Source organism: Rhamphochromis sp. 'chilingali', assembly GCF_963969265.1.
Source record: "Rhamphochromis sp. 'chilingali' genome assembly, chromosome: 10".
NCBI classification, from domain to species: Eukaryota; Metazoa; Chordata; class Actinopteri; order Cichliformes; family Cichlidae; genus Rhamphochromis; species Rhamphochromis sp. 'chilingali'.
In genome coordinates this window covers 21,512,373-21,534,474 of record NC_137937.1, presented here as the reverse complement: position 1 = coordinate 21,534,474, position 22,102 = coordinate 21,512,373, and the positions used below count along the sequence as shown (strand labels likewise).

At 41.4% G+C, this 22,102-nt stretch overlaps 1 protein-coding gene across 8 annotated transcripts in view; it reads left to right on the top strand.

Annotated features, from left to right (window-relative positions):
* Positions 1-22,102, top strand: part of LOC308403828 (membrane-associated phosphatidylinositol transfer protein 2-like) — a 44,513-nt gene that overhangs the window by 2,105 nt on the left and 20,306 nt on the right. For 5 of the 8 annotated variants that reach the window (XM_080893594.1, XM_080893593.1, XM_080893597.1 and 2 more), the window contains exons 2-4: positions 16,711-16,953; positions 20,704-20,918; positions 21,659-21,780. In XM_080893594.1, the coding sequence (XP_080749720.1) occupies positions 16,876-16,953; positions 20,704-20,918; positions 21,659-21,780 (415 nt within the window). In that variant the 5' untranslated portion in view covers positions 16,711-16,875. Of the gene's footprint in view, positions 1-3,213; positions 3,235-12,135; positions 12,857-16,710; positions 16,954-20,703; positions 20,919-21,658; positions 21,781-22,102 lie in introns of those variants that run through there. The other 3 variants (XM_080893595.1, XM_080893600.1, XM_080893596.1) reach the window with 2 other exon arrangements.

Here is a 22,102-nt window from a genome sequence, read left to right as displayed (position 1 = left end):
CAGTGTGCTCTGAAACAGGGTGGAAGCTTTTTTGTTTTTGTTTTTTCCTTGACATGTTAAAACCTGCATCCCGCTCCTTCAAGCCCCAAAATTTGTGTAACATGCTCGGCACAAGCTGCTCTGTAATCTTAAACCTTTTTTTGGCTGTCTCATTTTTGGGTGTCTCATTCAAGTACAATGAAAGCAGCAGAAATCTGAGCGGTACGTCCACTGCAGGTGTAGCTGACAAAGATTACAGGCATTCTGTGGGTTTTGGCACGTAATTCTCATCTAGGTCCCTTGTGGTTGAAACTTTTTAGACCAACATCTGTTTGTTAATCTGAAACTAGCGTTGCATCTTTTGATGCGGATTGTTACAGCTGCCATTCATTAGTGTCATGAGGCCCGCTTGTCAGTCACTGAAGTACTTTTCTAATGATTAAAAGCGACGTGTCTGACGCACAGTCCCTCGATTACAACACAAGCATCATTTACGGCCGAGAAATCAAATCTCGCTCATGCAACTGCACGTCACTCTCTTCACAAGTTAAATGTGAACTTTAAGATATGATTATGACCTTTTAAGATGCTGTGAAGGTAACAGCATCTTAAGAAACCATTTATTTTTTATTTTTTATAAAAAAGAAATTATTGACTTCCTTCCCTCTTCCCCGACAGACATTCGCTCACAAACATGCACATGTGGTATGTGGTCAAGGGCGTGCTGATGATTCGGAAGTGTAATTGTATGGTGACATGAGGTTTAGACAATATTTTGTCTTTTTATATATTCACCTTGTAGTCACCAAAGATAACTGTGATATTCTGCTACAATGAGTCTGTGTATCAACAGTGTTTGATTCTGCAGCTCGCTGAAGTACTGATGGTTTTCATATTCCAGTGGCCAGCTTGATTTAACCGAGCTCTCTGTTTGTTTGCATAACCTGTTTGCTCATTAAAAATACAAGTACAAGAGTACGAGTACAAGACTGCATGGGGACTCGTGCTCAGCGGAAGAAGTGCACAATACTGTGTTTTTGTTTTTTGGGTTATTTTGTTATTTTGTTTTTTAAAGAAAAAAAAAATCCCATTTCATCCTGGCAAAAAACCATCTCTGCCTTTTATAAGAGCAAAGACCTGCACAGACTTCATGCTGGATGCATCTTTTGTCTTGACTGATTCCTGTCTTCTTCCACATTCCTGTAACTAGTACACTGTGAATTGTGGGTAGTTCCCTCAAGCAGGTTCTGCAGCATTGCAGACATGCTGAAAGGTAGAGACAAGACTAAAAATGTCTTTGAGACAGCTCACAGGAGCTCACAAATTCTCATTAGTCCTAACCTGTCTACATAGATGTGTGCTGGGAGTATATATGTACATCTGTGAGTGTTGACACTGAGACCAAGTAACATGTTAATGACTGTACTGGTAGTTTGGTGCCATGTTTACCTCTTTTGAAAAAGGCAAACTGGTTAACTCCTGCAAAATGGGCTTCTGAGACATCTATTTTGGAAAATGTACCAAAAAAAGGTAATTTAGAGTACCTGGGCAGGTTTACTTGAAAAGGATTAAGCTGCTTTTTCTAGATATATTCACTTTGAAATGTGCTTATAATGTCAGCCTAGGCTTAATCCATCTTTGGGAAACTGGCTCTCTAAGTCTGTGTGGATGTATGAAAAAAACACAGTCACAAATGTTTACATACAGATGTGTAACGTAGCTCAAACAGTGGACTCTGGGTGGTGTTTACACATTTGCGTCACCACTGTAGCTTCAGAAATGTGTAAGCAGTAGTCACAAAACCGTACGTGTGTGTGTAGCTGACGTCAAAAATGAAAGCCATGTTCATAGATGGGCGTTGGCTTCTGTTGTTCCATTGTGATGTGATCGCTAGTGGACTCTAGCGCATGCTTTTTTTTTTCTTTTTTTTTTAATATTTAAATTTGCTTCAGTTGTTATGAGCACATTTAACACTGAGAATTGACGTTTCCCTTCCCGCAGAAAAGCACCTCCAGAATCTCATTTCACAAACATTTGAAGTAACAAAGTCATTTAACGGACTTTAAATATTAATTAAGTATAAATATTGTATGAGTTATTTGCTGAAAACCCAGAGTTGCAGCTCCTGGATGACAAATTCATATGCAGCTGTAGCCCAGTGAATATGTAAAAGTTATTACTGTTATATAATTATTGGGGGGGGGGTTGTTTGTTTTGTGAAGCTTGTTTTGTACACAGACCTGCAGATATTATTTTCAGGTTTTAATCCATTTCTTTTTTAGACGAGAAGCACAATTACTGATGTGTTTCTGAGCGTTCACAGAGACAGAGAGACTATGAGAGAGCGGTTGACAGGCTTCTGAAACCTGATAGCTCTTTTACTCTCAGGTGCCTCTCTTAAATATAACACATCACACAAACAGGCACCGAAGGAGAAAGAGTGGAGGTGATTGTGAATCAGCCCGTTGTCTGTACAGTTGTGATTTCTTGTGTGGCTTGTTCACAACTTGTTGTTGAATTAAAGCAGTTCTGGTGCTGCTTTTAAAGGAGGGGGGTGGAAAAGGGGGGGGGGGTACTGCGATGAGCTAATTGAAGAATGATAAAAATTCATATCCGTGCCAATATTTGCTCCCGCCTCTTTTCCAAGGCTCAAATTACGCACTGCTCCACTAACATTATACAGCTTGACAACCTCCTGATGCTCAGGAGGAAACACTGCAAATGTATGCTGTATATCTGAGTGACGGTGGAGTGGAAAATTCCTGATAGAGGAGCCTGTAGCTTTCGAGCATGTGTCCCCAGCCTTGTTTGAGTATTCATAGTGGTGTGGTATCTATTTGGTTTTTTTGTGCGTGTGTGCGTGTGTTCTTCCATGTGGCAAATCGCCCGTGCTCCCACATTAACCCTCGGTTTGCTGGAGTTTGTCCTGCAGCATAAGTCAATAATCCCGCCGTTAATAAGATGACAAACAAGCATACAGTCATTAAGTAACTGAATTTAGTGGAGCGAGGAAGAAAAGATGCATTTCCTGCCAGTGTAAGTTTGAATGACGTATGCTGCTGCTCACCACATCTTTTGGTTCCACGTGTGTACCGTTTGAGCTGATTATCGGATGAGATCACTGGCACAGGAAGAGGAAAGAAACGACAGGTTCGTACAGCAAAAGGAGCGATGCGAGCGGCGGCTAATAAGGTTAAATATTCAAACGGTGCGTCTTTAGATGTTGCTCTGGAGATGCGTGCACTGACTTTACAGGTTTGTGTAATCTGATGTTTTCTTAACCCACTTGCTGCATTGCCACTTGTTTTTCAAAGAGAGAAAAATCCCCAAAAACCGAGCTGTTGTGTAATATCGGACTGTTTCTTCAGTTCTCCAATTTGTTTGTTTTTTTTCTTTTCTTTTTTTAAGCAGAGGAAGAGGTAAAGTCTCTGCTTTTTATGTAGACCTGCCACCCACCTCATAATGCAATTACTGCCACTCTTACCAAAGCCAAGTTAGCAGTATAATCTCATATAATGGTTAAAAGGATGCAGCTGTAGATTTGCGGTTTCCCCGACTTCCTCATTTATTTTATTCACTATTTAAAATGGTCAAACTCAGTGCATATACTCTCTCTGGAGCTCACTGCTGAATTGTAGTTGCAGTGGCCAGCTTTCTGTTAGCATTAGAAAAGTCAATTTATTTTGCAGCTTGGCATGTTACGTGGGATTTCATCTGGTCAAATAAGATTAAAGAAAGATAATAAAAGCATTAAACACGGTTCACCCAACAAACTGGTGTTTTTTTTGTTTTGTTTTGTTTTGTTTTTTAAATCTCAGACTCTATATTCTAAAGTCTTTTCCCTTATGGTGGTTGTCATGATGTTTGTCATGAACAGAGTCGTGCCTCTTTAGTTTAATTTCTTTGGCCATTGTTAGAGACCGTTTTATATTTGTACATTCGGCACAGGAGGGGATTTTATTAGTTGAGTACAAGTCCTGTTAAGTGTCTGATCTTTAACAAGGAAGCTCTTTAAAATATCCTGTGGTCTTTTTTTATTGTCTGAGAGGACATGACTGTTTGGTTAGCAGCTAACTAGCCCTCAGCTGTTATTCTAGGTGGGTTTGTCAAATAAATATATTTTACTAAATGGGGACTTGACTTTTAAAGATGAGGGTTTTTTGTTTGTTTTTTGTTTTAAGAAAGGGTGGTGATTTTAGTACTCATGAAGGATGATGATGATGTCAGTGATTGTTTTTGTACTGATATGATGTCTGGGTGACGCTTAACTGAAACAAATTCATGATCGGATGTAGATGGAGTCCACTGACTCCTGTGTATTTGCTGCACTGATTAACGCGCGGTTTGAAGAGTATTTTTGGAAATAGCCAAATAAAATGTCAGAAAAATTTGCGTGTATAGTACTGCAAAACTGACCTTAAATACAGTGCAATCACCACAGTAACTTTTCAAGGAGTTTCGGCACCCCTTTGTTGACATGCTCTGGCGTTGTGCGATATGTTGTGACCTGTTATCGGTACTCCTTGCCTACATTTTTCTCTCTGACTTAAATTAGTTGTGCACTGAACGCTGTTATGTTACTCAAGCATTGCGCCTATGGCAGCTGGTCTACTGTTTGCATGGTGGGGTTTATATATACATGGCAGGTGATTGGGTGATGTTTTTGACACACCTAGCAAAAGAAGTGGAAAAAAAAAAAAAATACTTTAATGCACACTGTTTGGTAGAAGTGGGAATCGCCAGATACTACACAATACTGCGCTCACAGTACAATAATATTGCAATATAAAATTTTGCAGTATGCAGTAACACATATTGCAATTTATCAGCTTTTTTCATCTGCAAATTACATACTCAAAGTTAAACAAAGTTAAACTTGGTCAATCTGTTTTACCCAATAATTTTTGTTTTTGTTTTGCTACAAAATGAGATTGTTAAGCACACTGTCGCTAAAACCTGCCATAAATGTTACCATAAGACAGTCTGCCATCAGTCTAATGTCAGTCTTAAATTGGCAATTAATTGCAATCTGGTTCTGATAATACAGCAAATATCTGACAAATTGTTGAAATGTACTCATCTGTTGCTGTCTACTTAGACAGATATTCACATTTAACTGTTAAATATGTGCTCGGCAGCCTTCCTGTTCTGCACGAATACAACCAGAAAACGACCAGCTGGCAGCCAGTCGAGTCCCCTCAAGTTGTGCTTATTGACGCATTCAGGCTGATAGCAATCAGTCTTTATAAGTTAAATTGCAACTATTTGTCAGCCTTTGACGAGCTCTGCAAGAGTGACTGTAGTCAGTCTAAGTGACACTGCAACTGGTCTGATAGGAGGCAGGCTTTCTGCCTCCTGTCGGTTTGCGATTAAAAGTGGTTGAGAGTGTGCAACACCCTCAAACTCTGGGCAAATATTTACTCACCAAAAGTTTTTATTTATGCATTTATTTTTGGTAGGTGCAAGGAAATTCCTGTCCTACTTACTTCTGTGACTGAGCCATTAGCTAGCTCTCACTTAGGATGTATCTTTGTCAAGCTAAGCGTGTTCAATGTTAGGCTAACGTTATCTGAGGATGGTGGTGCATGAGATGAGCCTTCTTGTTTGTAGTATTCTTGAGTTTTTAAAAAAAATTTTTTTTTAAAATAAAATATCAATATTTTGGTTAACCTTTTATTTATATAATATCCCAGTACTATGCTGTAACAATTTTTATCCCCCTGCAGTCTCCACTCTTATGGTGTAAGCACTAAACTCTCACACACTTAAATGACGTTGCCTGGGGGGTGAATGAGTGCAAGAGGCCCCATGGGCGTAAAGTTATGAGGAGGAATGTGATTCCAGCGACTTTACTCTTTGTTGTGTGAGTAGGATCTGTGCCCCCCCCCCCCCCCCCCAAAAAAAAAAAATAAAAAAAAAATAAGCAAAACTTAAAAGAAATTGTTCACGAATAAATAAACAAGATGTGTAAAATACCACATTCTGCATTCTTCTGGTTTCATGTAAAATTATTTCCTGTATCAGTCGTATTGGGTTACCCTTTTGTACTTATCTTCGCTTTTGTTTTTTTCCCCCTGCTTTTATTTGTAAAACCATGTTTAATCTCACAGCACTGAGGGATATTTAATTACCTAAGGCCACGTCTGCAGCAATGCAGACTTAACGCAGAGCTCTCATGGTTTCAGTGGGTAAGTGCCCCAGAGGCTTTAAATGAAGAATCTTTTTTATTTATTTTTTATTCAGGCAACAAATGAGGTCACTAATCACAGAAAGGAATCCAGCAATTATTTATATACTACTTACACATATACTCTTATTATACTTTTTTCTGTAAAACTGGAGGGTTTGTCATCATCCATTTTCCTCACCGACCGTTTGAGATAAATACAATCATTTTCCAATCGTATGTTCATAATAGCTTGTGTGTCCCTTTTTAAAGTCGTGCAAAAGATTTTGCAGTGCATCCCGAAGGATATTCAGTCAATTTCACTAACCAGAAACTAAATGCTGTCATCTGTGCCCTTTCAATCATTCAGGAACCTGCAGGGATTTGATGCACTCCTAAAAAAACAAAAAACAAACATCTCTTACAATTTCTGATGGGAGCATAGGGACACATTGCCAGCTGGCTGGTTATTTCAAGGTCTAATTTTTCTTTTAATTCATCTTGAGCGGACAATCACGCATCATGACAGTACTTCAGATGAGCTTCCATCATGTACCTGGGTGCTGGCCAAGCACTGAAGGGAACACTGTGTTTTCCCTGCACTTCGAGCTCCGCAGACTCTGTCCCTTTTTTTTTTTTTTTTTTTTTTTTTTTTTTTTCCCCATCTCGCTCTCCCACCCTCAGCTCTCTTAAACAAAACAGGTGATGCTAATGCTGGTGTTGAGCTGTTGACAGGGACAACAGGGGTACAACCTGTCCCCACGCATCCCTGATGAGCCGGCTGATGAATGGCATATCATTGCTAATGCTCCTACAGTGGCGTTGTCTGGGAAATGAGACAAAGGCGTACGCTTTGCACGCGTCTGCTCCATGTCCTCCTTCATTTGGACACAAGTTTTTCTCGCAGTGTGGGCAGACTCCAAAGAAGAGCCGAAGTCTTTTTATAGAAATCGTCCACCTTCCTGTGTCCTTTCTCGAGCTTTATTTTTCCTGGAAGATAAATCGAGTTTATGCACATCCTCTAAGAGGGCTGGCATGTTTTATTTTTTTTCCTGGCCATAATCATCAACCTTGTAGATGAAGGGATATCAAGGCAGTCTGGCACATGCTCTCTGTGCCGGGAAACCTTTTAGCTCTTAGGCAGAACGATCTGCTTCTGGGAGGGAAAGTAAATCGAGCGACGAAGGATCACAGTCAGCTGTGAATTAGAAATGCTGCTTTCACCATTAAGAAAGTGCTCGTCAGTGGACTTTTTCACGCCTCCTTATTCTATCTCCACATTAGTTATGAGTCAGCCATGTTTATTTCACATATTTTAGAAATGTAAGTATTTATCTCTGCAGCTTTTACATCAGTATGATGCATAAGTGCCATTTTATATCTGTTTCCTTTTTTTGGTTCTGCCCTGAGCCCTCGCAGCGCTCTGAGTCACATGGACTTCGTAAAATGAAAGCAGCAGCGCTGGTTCATGTCACTTTACCCATGTTCCTCTTTCTTTTCCACTGGTCAGAGACACCTGATTTTTCTGAACCTAAAAATAGACCCCTTTGGACCCTAACTCAGCATCTCACGCTTACTTTTTTGCTCTCACTGTACAGGCTTTTTTCTTTTCGGGCGGCCTCTCTGTATTGCCCGTTCTTACGTGGCAGACAAAGTGCCACGTCTTCCTTCTTTCAGAGTTGTGTGCCTGTGTGAGAGAGAAAGGGAGAAGTTAGAGAATTTGTGGGGTTTTTTTATTTTTAATTTTTATTTTTTTATAGCCCTTGCTCTGATAAGAAAATCCCATAACCAGGCTTTCCACAAGGCTGGAAAGCTGACCTCACAACCCGCTGCAGTGTTAGCCACAGACACTTACCAAGAGCATCTTTGAAAATGGCCTTTTATGGTCAGTAGAAGAAGCTGCTTCACTCTTTGGTGAGTGGGTAGAGCACTTTTTGGAAGGCTGCGTTATTTGTGCTACATAAAGGGGTTTAAGGTATTTCACCAAAGGGCAGCCTGTAACCTTGGGCTTTTTTTATGAGCAGCTTTCTTATCATTGACCTTTTAAATGTGCTTTATGCACAGTAACCTTGAAATGAGCAGTGACGCACACTGAAGGTGATGATTCAGTGATTTGAGTTGTAACCCAGAAAGTACAAGGTTGGCATACAGACCAAAGCACCGACTGAGACTGGTGTCGATAATTGAGTTGAGATCAGATTTGTCCTCCCTTTTTTGTGAATTGCTTGGACTTTATGCACTTGGCCAAATAAGACTTTAGTTTGATATGAGGGGCTTGTGAGGGATTAAACTGTCATAACATTCAAAACCAGTCTGTTTTAGTAGGTACACCATTTCAACTTTGCACACTTTTAGTTTCTGTGTCCTCGATTCACAGAGAGGTTTTCGGATCCACTTTCCTCTAAGCTAGTGTGTGAAGCTGGCACAGAGAGTTTGTTTTTCTTTCCACTTTCTTGTAACTGACTGCTGTTTTTGAAAGAGGATCTGTCAGTGGTTTACTTGGTTAATTTTAAACTTCACAAAGAGAACTAGCATTAAACTGACAGGGTATAGGCCACCTTTCAACCCTTGATGTGCTGCAGGAAGTAACATGCGTGTCTATTTAATTTTTTTTATTAATTTTAAGCATAGTACAGTAGACGCAGAAGGAAACTAGTCTTGAACCAGCATGTAAGGATTTTCAAGTCTTATCGTGAATTTTCTTGGCTATTTGATGTTTTGTTTTTCTGTTTTTGTTTTTGTTTTTTTGGGCCACATTTAAATCCTGCATGCTGACACAGTTGCAGATATTTCGGGTTGCTGTATGAATCGATGAGGCTTCTATAGCAGATTGCCGTGGAAATGAGCTGCGGCAGGAGGGAAAAGAGACCGACAAAAGTGAAAGTGGAGACAGGGGAAACGGGAGAAACCAGTATCAGCCCCGGCAGCGTCTGGTCTCTACTTTCCCCCGTCACTCTGACTTCATCTTGGCAACCAATAAGGAAAGGCCCCTCTGTGTCTCCATGGTAACCCCCTGTTCAAGCAATGATGGAGAGGATAAAGGGGCAGGAAAGAAAATACATTTTGGCCTAAGGCAAAACATTTTTCTTCTCAAGTTTTGTTGAGTGTAATGCATTTTCTTTCTCTTCTGTGACATTGTCATTCAAAAAACAGAATGTTGCATTTTTTTTTCTTTTTAAATGTGAGAGACTAAAAATAGACCCCAGGCAAGGCACAATGATTTCTGTTTACACTTGCCTTTAAGCTTTATATGCTTCTATACTTTTGCAGTGACCACGACCTTTGTTGTCTATCACAACTGATAAATATTTTACTCGTAGCCCTGCTGCTTCTGCAGTTTGCAGATGTTTCAGCGTCTTTTTAAACGCTTCATATCAAGCGCTCACTTTCCTCTCTGCAGGTTGCGATACACACGCATGTGCCCACATTCTTTTATAGAGTTATAGTGTAGGTGTTAGCGCAGTAATGAATCTCAGCCACAGCGCTGTCGTATGCCACATAACCAAAGCTGCTTCTCACTGTTGTGAGAGACAGAGAGTGGCAGTGATAATGGAAATTCATTTGTTGTTATCCGTCCAAGCCTTTGTGGCACTGGTAAGCATGCACTCTGCAATAGTCTCCACATTAGCAAGAAGGCCTTAATTTGAATCAGCGTCTTGTTGCTGCCAAACACTCGAAGAGTGACTGATGAGAATGTTTTGGAGAGATTGTCTAAATGCACCAAAGCATTTCCTTTCCTTTTGGTCTGCTGGGCTACATGAATTAGTTAATGGAATGGGCAAAATGCGAGCGTAGCGACGCTTTCCTTTTCTGTATCTGCTGAGTTATATAACACGCTCTCTCTACGCAGCTCATTTAGGCTCGCTGAGCACTTTCAGAGAATGACAGCAAGGGAAGATCCTCGTTTAACCTTGGCACGTAACTGATTAATCCAAGTGCAATTTTCATATAAGGTCATCTAATTTTGGATTTCTGAGTGAAGCGTGGGGTTGGTTAGAGATGGTGTTGGTATGCAACGGGCCCATTTTGGACCACTGTGGCGTTGACGAGCACCACTGAGGCATAAGAAAACAATGGCTCCAATTATTAAAGGGGCTTAAAGTTCTCAGCGATCACTAAGCACCCGATTTATTTATTTTTGAATTTTAATTACATGATGCGGGTGTCAAATGTAAAACCTATATTCCAGTGGTTCCTGCACTCTGTTAAATTAGATGATCTGCTTTAGATTAAAATCATGTTCACCTCGAGATCTTGCAAAAATGGCAGATATCTTTGCAACAGGTGTGGCTTTCTTCTAATATCTAATTCTTCTGTATGTTGCACAAGGAGAGCTTTTCACATCAAATGAGCAGTTATGACACTCTTTAAATGTATATTGGCTTTTTTTGTTTGTTTTTAGATATCTTCCAAGTGGGTATACACACTAAAACTAAAACTCACAGTTAATAGAAGATTATTCATTTGTTTGTTCGTGTTAACAAATCCCTTTCTCTGTGGTAATCAAACTGCAGTTTCACGACACCATGTTCAGCTGTGCCTGAGCTCGATTTCTTTTTGCTCTCGTTCATTCCCTCCCTGTGCAGGCTCATTTTTAGAAGCAGATCATACTTGCAGGGCTACTGTAGGAGGTAGAGGACGAGAAGGAGGAGGAGGAACACAATGCAGGAGATGCTCACAGGGTGTCAAGTATTTTTAGCTTTCCCCTTGTGCTGTGATGATGAGTAAAGAACAAGGGCAGGTTGTGCTTCCCACCTTCATAGTTTGTGGAAGATTGTGGACCTGAGGGACGGGAAAGGGTGATGGATATGTTTCAGAATGCATACGGCGCTCATTGTATTTACTGTATAAGAACAAGATGACTCACCATTATTTGGCCCCTTTATTTTTACAAGATTATACTGTTTTGTTTTTTTTTCAGCTTATAACACGGCTTCCAAAGGTGATTACTCACACTTTGTTTTGTTTTTCCATATGAAACTGATTCTCTCATCTTAAGTCAGCATCAGACTTCTTTTAAACTGAGGCTAACTAAAGAACCATCATAATGCTCTTGCTTTGCTTTTGTTTGAGCTGTGCATTGTGTGGTGTCACATATTTAAAAAAAGAAAAAAAAAAAAAGGCTTTTTCATTAAAGAGAGAGGCTCAATGTTTGCTCACTACTCCAGTGCTGTATTGAAATCAAGCAAGGTAAAACTCGGCGTGTGTGTGTGTGTGTGTGTGTGTGTGTGTGTGTGTGTGTGTGTGTGTGTGTGTGTGTGTGTGTGTGTGTGTGTGTTTTATTAAATTTCTTTATTGGTGCCTAAAGGGGGTGGGTTTTGTTGGGTGTATTGTCACAAAAATACTGTTTATCTGATAAATACTCTTCATTCTTTGCCCTCATTAGACCCTTCACCTTATAATCTCAGTATGTTTGAGACTGAAGTTAGAGTTCGAAATAAGCCCAAAGGCTTCTTTAGGCTCGTAGATGGATGGTAAACTCCCTCATTTGTGTGCGTTTACGGCCCAGCACGAATACATTTGTCTTAAGCCTCTTGACATTTTAACTGGATTGGTCGGTAAGCCCATCAACTCAATCAAGGATTCTTATCACAAGCTGAGGCAGTTGCCATAACCGAGGTTGCCTCTGTGATACGAGAGCAACAGTGTGAAACCGATCTGCTGTATTTCAGGCAAGCCGGGAGGCTAATATGTTCCACTTGTATTTTAACGGTCACGTGAGCCACCGATCCCTGGAATTTACCGCCTTCTCTGGTGCGCAGCCTCAGCACTGTGCTCTATAAAACACTGCTAAATTTAAAGGAGCGCCACCATTGCAGCCTTTGGGAAAAGCCTCCAGTGAGTCACCACTGCCCTCTCGGTATTGCTCCGTGTTTGACAGCAAGGCCCAGCTGCTGCTCTCTGTCCTGGGGATCTGTCTGTTTACTGTGCATATATCATGTCTTTGGACAGATTAAGTCATGCCACTTTCCATTATGAGAGTGAAGGTGTTAAGTCTAATTGTTGAATGTCGCCATTGTGTTTCTTAAATTTGTATAGTCTTAGTTTAAGCAGTAGGATCAAAGCCATTCCTTTGATCCTGACCACCTCTCCAGCCACTCTGTGCTGGGGGAGGTTTTATTGTAGATACATCCTAACTTGAAGATCTGTTTGATGTTTGGTAGAGCTTCCTACCCTTTGTATGGTTTCACTGTGTTATCTTTGGTAAACCATACATTGGGTGTGGGGGAAGACTACCCTCTTTATGACCAAGGATGTTGTTCCTGCTTTTAGGTTTTATGACCCTTTGACCAACACACACACACACACATTCTCACATAACACACACACATTCTCACACACACACACACACTCAGTGTATACATTTACATACAGTGCCTTGTCTTTGTAACCAAAGGGGGGTTGCAAGGGGAGGTGTTTTGTAAACTATTGTTTGAAGTTTGTCAATAAAAGGCGGCGAGAGGAGGCCACCAGTGTGGTCATTTCAACGTGCTGGTCACAGACGAGAGGCCTCCCTTGCGCAAGAAATCGATCGAACACTGTTGCCTTGCTTTTCTTTCATGGGAATAAGTCTTGGATACAGCGGGGTCTGAGTTTAGACCCAACAGAAGGACAGTGTGGAGTGGCAAGGAAAGCCAAGAGTGAAAGGCACATTTCATGTTTATGTCAAAGCAATCGACCCGAAGGATATGCTGGTCTGTGTTCTGTGGAGTAAGCAGGTTTCGTCTGTTTATGTCACTTATCAGTGGTTAGACGTAACCAGATGTGCAGCGCTCTCCACACTTGTTTGTTGAGAAAGGCTTTTGTAGCCAGACAGATGTAGCCATGATTAAAGGCGTCACCCTTATGGCTCCTCTTGTATTATTCATCATGTTACCTGGAACGTTTCTGTATTGACGCTGATTTTTAGTGTCTAATTCACCTTTTGAAAAAGGAAAAAATGAATCACTTGGTACAATAACACTCCTGCCTGGAGGATTGCATTTTTAAAAAAAAAATTTTTTATACCTTCGATGGCTCATCACACTTTGATGTAGCATTGTGCACGTCAGGGTGTATGCTGGCCGCACAGGATCACGAAACGGTAGCAGGAAGAGGTACAAAAGGCAATCCCACTCAAAGTGTCTTGTAGCTATCGCTGTCTTCAGCTTTGTCGAAACAGGAGCAGGAACATTGGGGGCTGCTTTGTGATGAGCGCTGTGCATGGGCTTGTGCTGCTGTTGCGTCACTGCCTAGAGGGGGGCAGAGACAGTATTTTTAGAAGGGAATGAGCATATTCTCTGCACAAACAACGTCAAGCACTCTGCTTGCGTATGCTTGGATTATTGTGACCAGGCTATTTTTAAGCTCTGTGTGTGAGAGTGCTTTTTTTTCTGGGTCAAGCATGGTGCCAGTACTCTCTCGAGTCTGCTGGTGAATCGTACATTACCGGTCCTGTGCTGTGCACTGCATCTGCATCAGTCAAAAATGAAAGTTGGAGAATCACAGGTTTAAACCAGCAGGAGGAAAGACTTTCCTTTTTATTTTTTTATTTTAAAAAAAAAAAGCTTTCTATCTGCAGTGAAACGTAATGCCTGTATTTGTGGAACAGTCACCTGGTCTTAAATTAGCTAATTCAGGAGGCCTTATAATGTGTAGTCAATACAACCGCAGACACAATACATAAATATACAATACAAGATGTATGCTGTCAAATGTGTATAAAGTTTGGGTGTGTCCATGTGAGATTGTTGCTTCACTGAGTTTACACAACTGCAGCCGGACAAGAGGAGACAGGTGCTGGAAAGTGGTGCATAAGCTTTCCACTGAAACCAAACGTTTTACTGAAGAAGAAGGAAAAACATATTTTAAGCTGGAACCGCAGATTATAGAGGGTGGAAATAACTTCCTAGTTTCTGCCCAACAAGGCATAAATATGACTCACATTTGCTGGTATATAAAATCAGACTTAAGCCAAATACGAGTACTTACTTTCATTATGTGCACAAAACAGAATTTAGCTTGTATGTTACTTTTTTTTTTTTTTTTTTTTAAAGACTGAATTTAATTGAGTAATCAAGATGGTGGGGAATGGTTGCTTTGTGCAATGCTCACCAGTAGCAATACTGCTGTAATCCTGCAGAATAGTGACATAACTAACCTGCATCAGTATTGCTGCTAATCCCTGCAGAGCATCATCACAACAGCTTCTGAACACATGCTGTCGGACAGAGCTCTGCTTTGGGTGGACAGGGTCCCTCTGTTGAGCTGCCTGCTGGTTTTTCTTGCTTTCTGTTTGTTTGCTGTGTCCTTGTTGTGGTATTTGCATACCTGCTGTCACTTCCGTGTGTGTGTAGGCTGGCCGTTGAGGGCTGAACTTTGATTCATAAAGCAATAGTAGACAGCAGACAGTAAAAGAAGTAGTCTTATCATTGTCAGACTGAATGACCTCCAAATCAGTACAGTTAATACATCCATAATCTGTGGTCAAGAGAAAATACTCAGACTCATTTCTTGCATCAATAAATGCATCTGCATTAACAGTGTTGCCAGATTTTTAAATCATGCTTGGAGTAAATGTTACTTTGAGGCTGTTAGTGCAAAGTGCTTATCCTTATTGATTAACTTCTAAAGACTCCTTGGGCTCCAGAGCTGCAGGCTTTCCTCTGGGCCTCTCCATGTAGCCTAGTTTTATTCTAGCATCCCCCCAAGAGTGCAGTTATTTTCAGCAAAATGTGGTGTTCTGCTCTGATTTTGTCAATGCTTTGTTCTTCACTGTAAAGAAATCACAAAAAAATGTATAGAAGCAGAACACTTCCTAATATTTTAGTAAACAGCTGCTGTTCCAGATGTGAAGTCGGTCAGGCTGCGTCTTCTTTCCAGCCTCAGTAAAGTCAATAGATAAAAGCTTTTCTTTAGCGGCATTCAAACATTCAATCATTGGAGGGAATGGGTCTGTTGGTTCGACCAAACCTGGCCTTTGTTTGTTGGATAAGTGACGCAGGGGGGATATTGATGTGATTAGAGTGATTACACAGAATGGACGCATTCCTGAGCAAGGTCCAATAGCTTCCATAGTTCAGAAATTGGTAAATATTAAGGTTATGCAAGACTGTGTGGTCACATTTGGCTAAATAGCTAAATCAGCAGCGTCAGGATGGTGTTGTGCACTATAGTCTCCTCGGCAGCATAACTAAGATCCTGCCTAATGTGCTTTCACCTGACCTATCTGAAAACAGGCTGAACTTTATCTTAAATTTCAGTTAAACTCAGTTTTATTTATATCATTACACTCGCTTAAGGTGCTATATATATGGCACGGTAAAGACCCCAACTATCCAGTGACCCCCAATGAGCAAACACTTGGGGACAGTGGGAAGGAAGAACTAACTTTTAACAGGAAGAATTCTCTGGCAGAATCAAACTGGTTGGGGGCAAGGGGTGAAAGACAGGATAAAAGATGCACTGTGGAAGAGAGCCAGAGATTAATAGTAACTAATGATTAAATGCAGACTGGTGTATGAAGGGAGAAGAAGATACACTCGTGAGAAACCCTGAGCAGCCTATGCCTATTGCAGAGTAACTAAGAGAGGATTCAGGGTCAACTGACTCAAATAAGTGCTTTATCAAAGTACACCTTTAAATCTTTGCTGTTAAAATATCCAAGTTTGAGAATTTGAAAACATAACCTGGAAAGGAGATAATGCCTGTGACAGTTATTTAGCTAAACTTCCACTACAGTGCAGTATGGTGCTGCATAGGCGTGATCTTGTTTTGTACTTTTTTAGCTTCGGAGAGCTGTTTTCTTGCCTTAACGGTCAAAGCAGACTTCTGCAACTCACGCCACCCACACGTTGTGTATGTATAGCCCACACCTACCCCTATTCTACCCAGTGGTTTGAAAACAATGCTTTGTGTATTCCTTATTTGTGAAACCTCGATCATGAACAGGGGGGCTCTTACACTGTTATATAATACCTCCCACTCTACTGTAATCCCTCTTATGCTAACTTAGCACCCCATGTGACGGTGCTGGACCGCTGGAAGAAAAAGGGTGGCTGTCGGGACTGTCGGCAAGGCATGGGTGCTCTTCGTAGACTCTGGCCACACACCTACACACAAAAACACACACGCAGTAGCCTGTGTATAAGAAGGAGTATTTATCCTAGGAAGTGCTTTACTTGGATTTGCGATGCTGGATGGAGGCACAACACCGGTGCTTGTCTTCATTGCCAAGGCTTGGAGTAGATGTCTACTACACGGAGCATATGTTCTGAATGACACTTTGGCTCTTTTCTTCATCTGCCTGTGAGCCACGAGAGGGGATCTTTGTCCTCCGATGTGTGTAGCAGAGTTAGACAGATTCAGAATTTAGTCTGTGTGCTGACAGGTTTTGCCCGTTATTGATATTTTTTACTGCTGCTTTCTGATTTTTGAATCTGGAATAATCATTAGGAATTTTAAGATGTTAACTTTATCCATATGTTTTGACTAACACACTCTACAAATGGGATGTTTTGCATTAATATGCAGCACCCATAACCCAGTTTTTTTTTTTTTTTTTACGTTTTCTTTCACCTCCACAGGAGCCATCAATGTGGACTTCAGCTGGTGATTTGACAAGTCTCGTATAGGAGCATCCCGAGTCTCTTCTTCCCTCTCTCCCCCTCCCTTTCCCTCTATCCCTCCCTCCCCCGTTCCCTTGTCAATCTCCTCCCTGATCCCCCTATCCCCCTTCTCCAAGCTTCACCATGCTCATCAAGGAGTACCGCATCCCCATGCCCATGAGTGTGGAGGAGTACCGCATCGCCCAGCTTTATATGATACAGGTGAGGCAACACAACCATGGTTTCCAGCAAATCCTCACCCACACACACGCACCTAACTAAAAATGAACAACCGCAGAAACGAGGGGACGAAAACGAGCAGTCAAAGAGGAGATAAAGTAACACGGGGAGTTCTTGAAGTGTGCAATCACAGCATACTCAATGATGAAAACGATTGGTCGTATGATGCGTGACGTTGGTGGAGCAACTAAACAAAGAGAGCCTGTGTGCTGATAGATTATCCAGTTTAAACTCTCTGAAGCTGGCTGTTTAAAGCTGTCATAGACCGCATGTTTCTGCACTCGATGAAACGCCATGTACACACACTGCTGCGACGGAGATGGACATACTGCTTTCATTTGTCAAAGCAGGCCCTTAGCTGGAGATGGAGGGTCTGTGTTAGAGCATTAGGGTTTACAGCGCCTGCAGAAAGGGCCCATTTAAATAGCTTTAGTTCTGCTGTGCAGCATTATATCCTCTTCATATGGCATGTGTACATGAAGGTAGATTTACTTAATCCAGCAGTACACAGAGGAGGTATTGATGCCAAGACTCAGGCTGTGGTAAAAATACAGTGTTATTTATAGTTCAGAGATGTGCATATTAGGCATTAGGTGCATTTGTTTGGATTTGAGCTGCACGGTTACGTAATGTGTGTTTTACGATCATTGCAGAGCAAGCTGAAGTTACAGACCTGTTTGATCAAGTTGAGGTTTTTTGAGTTTCGATGCATTTTGCCTCTTTGCTGAGTCTGGTTGCTTTTTGTTATCAGAAAATAAGATTCACAAAGAGTGCAGAGTAAATTCAAAGCAAAGTATCAAGAGAAATCGGCATCTTAAGAGTCAAACGTGGGAGCTTTATTTGTGACCTTCATCTCTCAGGGTTCAGCTTTGTTGGATAGGTTCAGCATTTATGACTTGGGTAAGGAAAGCCCAGGATGCTTTCATGATGTAGACCAGCTGTTAATCTTACAGCCAAATAAGGATGTTGACGGGGTTGTTTAAAATTAATATCCACCCACAGGTATAACAAGGCTACATAGAGATTAATTCAACTGTATTGACTCTGAAAGCCTCTCCTTGTTTTTGCCGTGTACTTTAAAAACAGCCTGTGTCACTAGCTGCATTACATCATTGCAAATAGAGAGAGCGAGTATTTGAGAGAGGATAAGAGAGAGAATTTGGTTGTTGCAACGGTCTCACCAGTTACCGGTTTTCTCTGCATAAGCTGAAATGAGTGTAGAAAGAGTGTGTACGTCTTCTAAAGAATTTCAGATTTATTTGTTTATTTTTTTCAGATGATAAAGATGTTTGCTTGCTTTTCTAAACGTCCTCCCGATGCTGTATCCAGCAGACAGGTTGTCTGCTTGAGTTGTAGATGTGTGGGAACATGACTCAGAGGACATGCCCCAAAGCAAGCAGACGTTTCAAGACGGCACATGTCGGGCTCTGCGGCACACTTCTTCCTCACCTCATAATTCACCTTCATTGTATTTGTGAAGAGTTAATTAATCTTTAAGAAAATATATATATATATATATAAATATATATATATTTTTTTAGTCTTTAACTGCTTGCCTTTCAAATTTTCAGGACAAAGGCAGAACACGTGAGAAAGTCTACTAAAGAAATTCTTTGCGCGTGAACTCTTAAGTATGTAAACAAAATCCCAGGACGAAGAGTTCCAACATTGTATTGACCCATAGTTACCTTTCCCCCTGACCTAACCGCCTCTAAACAGACTCGGTGCGCTGAGGCTTCTGTCACTATGGCAACCATGACATCAGCAGCATGCCAGTGGTCAGGTTTTGTTCACGAGAAGGAGTGAATGAGGAAATGGAGGATAAAAAGAGAGGCAGTGAAGAAGGGATGGGAAGAAATTTGAGAGAGGGGGTGGAAGGAAAGGGAGCATGGCTACCCTCACTTCATTGCTTTATGTTACCAGGGCAACCGCAGCATGTAGCCCTGTCCGCCCGCCTGCAATCCATCCTCTGTGAAAGCCTCATAAACGAAGCCGGGGCCTTAGGACAGCCTAGTCATATCTCCACCTCACCAGGCTGCGCCCCACCCTCTCTCCTTTCACGTTCTTTCCTTTGCCCCTTATGACACTTTCTTATATGATCGGTAATTGTCACATTCTTCTCACAATCGGGAGATTTACAGTAATAAGAAAATACAGAAAGTGTGAGATTTTAAATATGAGCAGTTCTCATTGAGCCTCATTCATCCACATAGGCCCTACGTGTTTTGAATAAGCAACTGTGGAGTTATCGTTCAAAAAGGAGCATCTCTAGCAGGAAACGCGCCTCGCGAGAGGAAAATGCCAGGATGTGACTCCTATCCTGTCATAGTAGTTGGGTCTAAACATGTATAGCAGGCCATCATGGTGTGAGTACTTCGCAAAAGTTTGATGGCTGTTTAAAGAAAGCAAAACTGTTTACATGAGAAACTCCCTGTAGAGGGCATCAAGGTACCTCCTTCTACACTTATTTTACTCCAAAGGTACACTTTACCTCTGTATGTGAATAAATAAAGTGTCCTGTATTTTGTAATATATAACGTTACATTGAGAGTTTCTTTATTTTTAAACTTGTTATCTGTTCCCGCTCTTCCCGTTATGAGAGTGGCTACGCCCTGGCCAGTGTTTTATGATCTTTTTCTGGTGAACTGGAGAAAATTACCCAGCGCTACAAAGGGAAGAAGGAGGGACTCTGCCTTTGACAGGCAAACACGGGGATGTAGTGTTTGTAGGTTGGACTTTTCCTTTTAAAAAATGCTTAAAATTCATCATCAGTGGATATGTATTTTTGTTCTGTATTTTCGTAGTGAGCTTTTTATAATGCACTGTAATCTGGAGATTATCTGTTCACTTGCTGTGACTGAGTTTCTGCATCGCCTACTGGTTGAGTGTACGGCCGGTCTGACGTTGCTGTGGTGGTGTCTGTGCTGTGTCTTTGGAGCTGTGTCTGGGTTGTTGAGAGCTGGGCGGGTTGCTAATGAATGACCTGTCAAAGGTAATGAGGTCCAGTGTGCTGGATGCCTCATGGCTTCCTCTTCCCTGCTCCACTGATTCACTGGTTTGCTTCCATCACCTCGCTCTGCACAGCTGACTGGAGGAATCGGTCTCCCTATTATGCCATCGCTGCACTAAACACGCAGTTAAACAAAGGTTAAGCTGCATATACTAACACTGAACAACTGCTGATAAGAGGAAAAAAAACATGATACATCAAAAATCTGACTTTTTATGGTCCTCATGTCTGTCGTCAGCATTTGGACTATGTTCTGCTGTTTAATGTTTTCTCATTCACAAGTTTCACAATTACAAATTGTCCTCTAGCAATTCCCGACATTTGCGCCATTGACTTCACACAGCCGCAGCTGCAGGCTCCACCCGGCTTCTCCTCTTATGTGCATCTGCAATGTAAATACAGAAAAGGTGTGGCTCCACACGCTGATTCTTTTTTTCGGATCTTCCTGATATGCCGTTCAGAGCTGGAGGTGCTTCCAGGAAGCTATTAATTTTGTGTGTGTCATTGCCATACCCAGACTGATGCCTCACTGTCTCTGCAAAAATCCCATTCATTTAGTTGTTTGTTCTCAAACATCAGTTCCAGATTTAGTGTGAAATTATTATTACTAAAAATTATTAGAATAAAAATGATCCTATGTTGTTTCATCTAACATCGCCACACTTTGTGCTTTTCTACTAATATGCAAATATGCATTTCTTCTTTCATTATTCCTCTTACAGAAGAAGAGCAGAGAAGAGAGCTGTGGTGAAGGCAGTGGGGTGGAGATCCTAGAAAACAAGCCGTATACAGATGGACCGGGCGGGATCGGCCAGTACACCCACAAGGTCTACCATATTGGCATGCACATTCCCAGCTGGTTCCGCTCTATCTTGCCCAAAGCGGCACTGAGGGTTGAAGAGGAGTCCTGGAACGCCTACCCTTACACCCGCACCAGGTGAGATTGGGTGATGTAAGGAGGCCACCTCGACACTTTTAATGCAGCATTGTGTCGAAACAGGAGGATTTTCTCCTTTTGGATAAAATAAAGTAACATTAGCTTTAACCTTGACACCTCTTTAAAGCAGGGTAGTAGAAATACACAGACTGTTTTAATAGTATAAATGCTTTGTGCATGTGACATAGCTGCTGCCGGTAGATCTACATTCATTTACAGACAAAAATCTAGCCCAGGTTCTGCAGAGGATAATATTTTCTGCCATAATTGTATTCAGTGATTAATTTGATGATTCCAAGTCCATGAACAAGTTGTCAGAATATTACGAGGCAGCCCATCAGATCGGCGCATGGCCAGCAGTGCTCCCAGACAGCCAGACGTTGACAGCCCCTCACTTTCAGAGCGTCAGTCCATTTGTCTGTGTGAGGTCTGACAAACAAAGATGTGAAGGTGCTGAAAAGAGATGTGCCCTTGACTGCACACTCGGGATATTGATAGACTCCAAGTGCTGTTGACACATCTATTCAACTAGTGACAGTTTTGCTGCAGATGCAGCAGATGGGTATGGCTTAAGTGTCTTTTATAATCAAAAGTAAGATGGGGTTGTCACTCGTAGTAAAATAGTTCTGCTCTTGAGTTATTAATATAAAATGAGTCCAAATGAAGGGAGACACAAAACTCACTGGTGCTTTGTTGGGACAGTTGTTTCATTTCTTTTTTTTAAATTTCTTCTCCCTTAGATACACTTGTCCCTTTGTGGAGAAGTTCTCTATTGACATTGAGACATACTACAAGCCCGACACTGGCAACCAGGCAGATGTCTTCAACATGTCAGCAGCAGAGAAAAGACAGAGGACTATTGGTGAGACCATTTGACGTCTGCCCCGAACGTCTGTGTCAACATAAAACTCGGATAATAAAATAATGTGGCTAATTTCACTTTCAAATTGCACACATACAAAGCAAGCTCAGGCTGCGTGTTGGCATATGGCCGCATTAGAGAATCAATACAGCAAGTAATGATCTCCTCATTCAGAAGCTGAAGGCGTTTTGCTGTCTGTCCTCTTGCTACTAAGATATGCAGTGGATGAGGCCCACTTGTGGTAGCTTAATGGTACAGCATCTGTTATTTTTCTATGGTTATGAGTGTGCTTTCCCAGTGAAAACAACGCCCTGAAAGGAAT